A 2,500-nucleotide genomic window follows, 5' to 3' on the forward strand; every position below is an offset into this window, starting at 1 on the left:
CCCCCTACACCAGTCTCTATCAGACATCAACGTCATCCCACCAGGTCAGATCCCCTGTCCCCCTACACCAGTCTCTATCCTGACATCAAACATCATCACAGGTCAGTCCCTGTCCTCCTACACCAGTCTCTATCCTGACATCAACGTCATCACAGGTCACAGTCCCCTGTTCCCCCTACACCAGTCTCTATCAGCATCAACGTCATCACAGGTCAGTCCCCTGTCCCCCTACACCAGTCTCTATCCTGAACAATCAACGTCATCACAGGTCAGTCCCCTGTCCTCCTACACCAGTCTCTATCCTGACACTCAACGTCATCACAGGTCAATCCCCTGTCCCTCTACACCAGTCTCTATCAGCATCAACGTCATCACAGGTCAGTCCCCTGTCCCCCTACACCAGTCTCTATCCTGACATCAACGTCATCACAGGTCAGTCCCCTGTCCTCCTACACCAGTCTCTATCCTGACATCAACGTCATCACAGGTCAGTCCCCTGTCCTCCTACACCAGTCTCTATCCTGACATCAACGTCATCACAGGTCAGTCCCCAATCCCCTACTCCAGTCTCTATCAGCATCAACATAATCACAGGTCAGTCCCCTGTCCCCCTACTCCAGTCTCTATCACATCAACGTCATCACAGGTCAGTCCCCTGTCCCCTACACCAGTCTCTATCCTGACATCAACGTCATCACAGGTCAGTCCCCTGTCCTCCTACACCAGTCTCTATCCTGACATCAACGTCATCACAGGTCAGTCCCCAATCCCCCTACTCCAGTCTCTATCAGCATCAACGTCATCACAGGTCAGTCCCCTGTCCCCCTACACCAGTCTCTATCAGCATCAACGTCATCACAGGTCAGTCCCCTGTCCCCCTACACCAGTCTCTATCAGCACATCAACGTCATCACAGGTCAGTCCCCTATCCCCCTACACCAGTCTCTATCAGACATCAACGTCATCACAGGTCAGTCCCCTGTCCCCCTACACCAGTCTCTATCAGCATCAACGTCATCACAGGTCAGTCCCCTGTCCCCCTACACCAGTCTCTATCAGCATCAACGTCATCACAGGTCAGTCCCCTGTCCCCCTACACCAGTCTCTATCCTGACATCAACGTCATCACAGGTCAGTCCCCTGTCCCCCTACACCAGTCTCTATCCTGACATCAACGTCATCACAGGTCAGTCCCCTGTCCCCCTACACCAGTCTCTATCCTGACATCAACGTCATCACAGGTCAGTCCCCTGTCCCCCTACACCAGTCTCTATCAGCATCAACGTCATCACAGGTCAGTCCCCTGTCCCCCTACACCAGTCTCTATCAGCATCAACGTCATCACAGGTCAGTCCCCTGTCCCCCTACACCAGTCTCTATCAGCATCAACGTCATCACAGGTCAGTCCCCTGTCCTCCTACACCAGTCTCTATCAGCATCAACATCATCACAGGTCAGTCCCCTGTCCCCCCTACACCAGTCTCTATCAGCATCAACGTCATCACAGGTCAGTCCCCTGTCCTCCTACACCAGTCTCTATCAGCATCAACGTCATCACAGGTCAGTCCCCTGTCCTCCTACACCAGTCTCTATCAGCATCAACGTCATCACAGGTCAGTCCCCTGTCCCCCTACACCAGTCTCTATCAGCATCAACGTCATCACAGGTCAGTCCCCTGTCCTCCTACACCAGTCTCTATCCTGACATCAACGTCATCACAGGTCAGTCCCCTGTCCTCCTACACCAGTCTCTATCAGCATCAACGTCATCACAGGTCAGTCCCCTGTCCTCCTACACCAGTCTCTATCAGCAATCATTTTTATAGGTTGGTAAACTCTATTTCCAGAGTAGCTTCCCCCGACACTGCTCATACCAACTTATAAAACATACCTGCCTTAGATGAAGCATTACCAATATATTGGACCAAATGAAACTGATCCTAGTAAAAGGAAGCGGTAGGAGGGTTTGGGGTTTGGTCGTAGTTAAACCTTAGATGAAGCCTTACCAATATATTGGACCAAATGAAAACTGATCCTAGTAGAAGGAAGCGGTAGGAGGGTTTGGGGTTTGGTCGTAGTTAAACCTTAGATGAAGCCTTACCAATATATTGGACCAAATGAAACTGATCCTAGTAAAAGGAAGCGGTAGGAGGGTTTGGGGTTTGGTCGTAGTTAAACCTTAGATGAAAGCCTTACCAATATATTGGACCAAAATGAAACTGATCCTAGTAAAAGGAAGCGGTAGGAGGGTGTTGGTCGTAGTTAAACCTTAGATGAAGCCATACCAATATATTGGACCAAATGAAACTGATCCTAGTAAAAGGAAGCGGTAGGAGGGTTTGGGGTTTGGTCGTAGTTAAACCTTAGATGAAGCCTTACCAATATATTGGACCCAAATGAACTGATCCTAGTAAAAGAAGCGGTAGGAGGGTTTGGGGTTTGACGTAGTTAAACCTTAGATGAAAGCCTTACCAATATATTGGACCAAATGAAACTGATCC

At 49.8% G+C, this 2,500-nt stretch overlaps 1 protein-coding gene across 1 annotated transcript in view; it reads left to right on the forward strand.

The window, feature by feature from the left end:
- Window positions 1–44: 44 nt before the first annotated feature.
- Window positions 45–2,500, forward strand: part of LOC116368905 (rho GTPase-activating protein SYDE1-like) — a gene marked incomplete at its 5' end in the record, with an annotated part of 13,089 nt that continues 10,633 nt past the window's right edge. The window contains one exon of the mRNA XM_031819297.1: window positions 45–155. Coding sequence (XP_031675157.1) covers window positions 45–155 — 111 coding nt within the window. The remainder of the gene's footprint in view (window positions 156–2,500) is intronic.

The sequence above is a fragment of the Oncorhynchus kisutch genome, unplaced genomic scaffold, assembly GCF_002021735.2.
Source record: "Oncorhynchus kisutch isolate 150728-3 unplaced genomic scaffold, Okis_V2 scaffold2021, whole genome shotgun sequence".
NCBI lineage: Eukaryota > Metazoa > Chordata > Actinopteri > Salmoniformes > Salmonidae > Oncorhynchus > Oncorhynchus kisutch.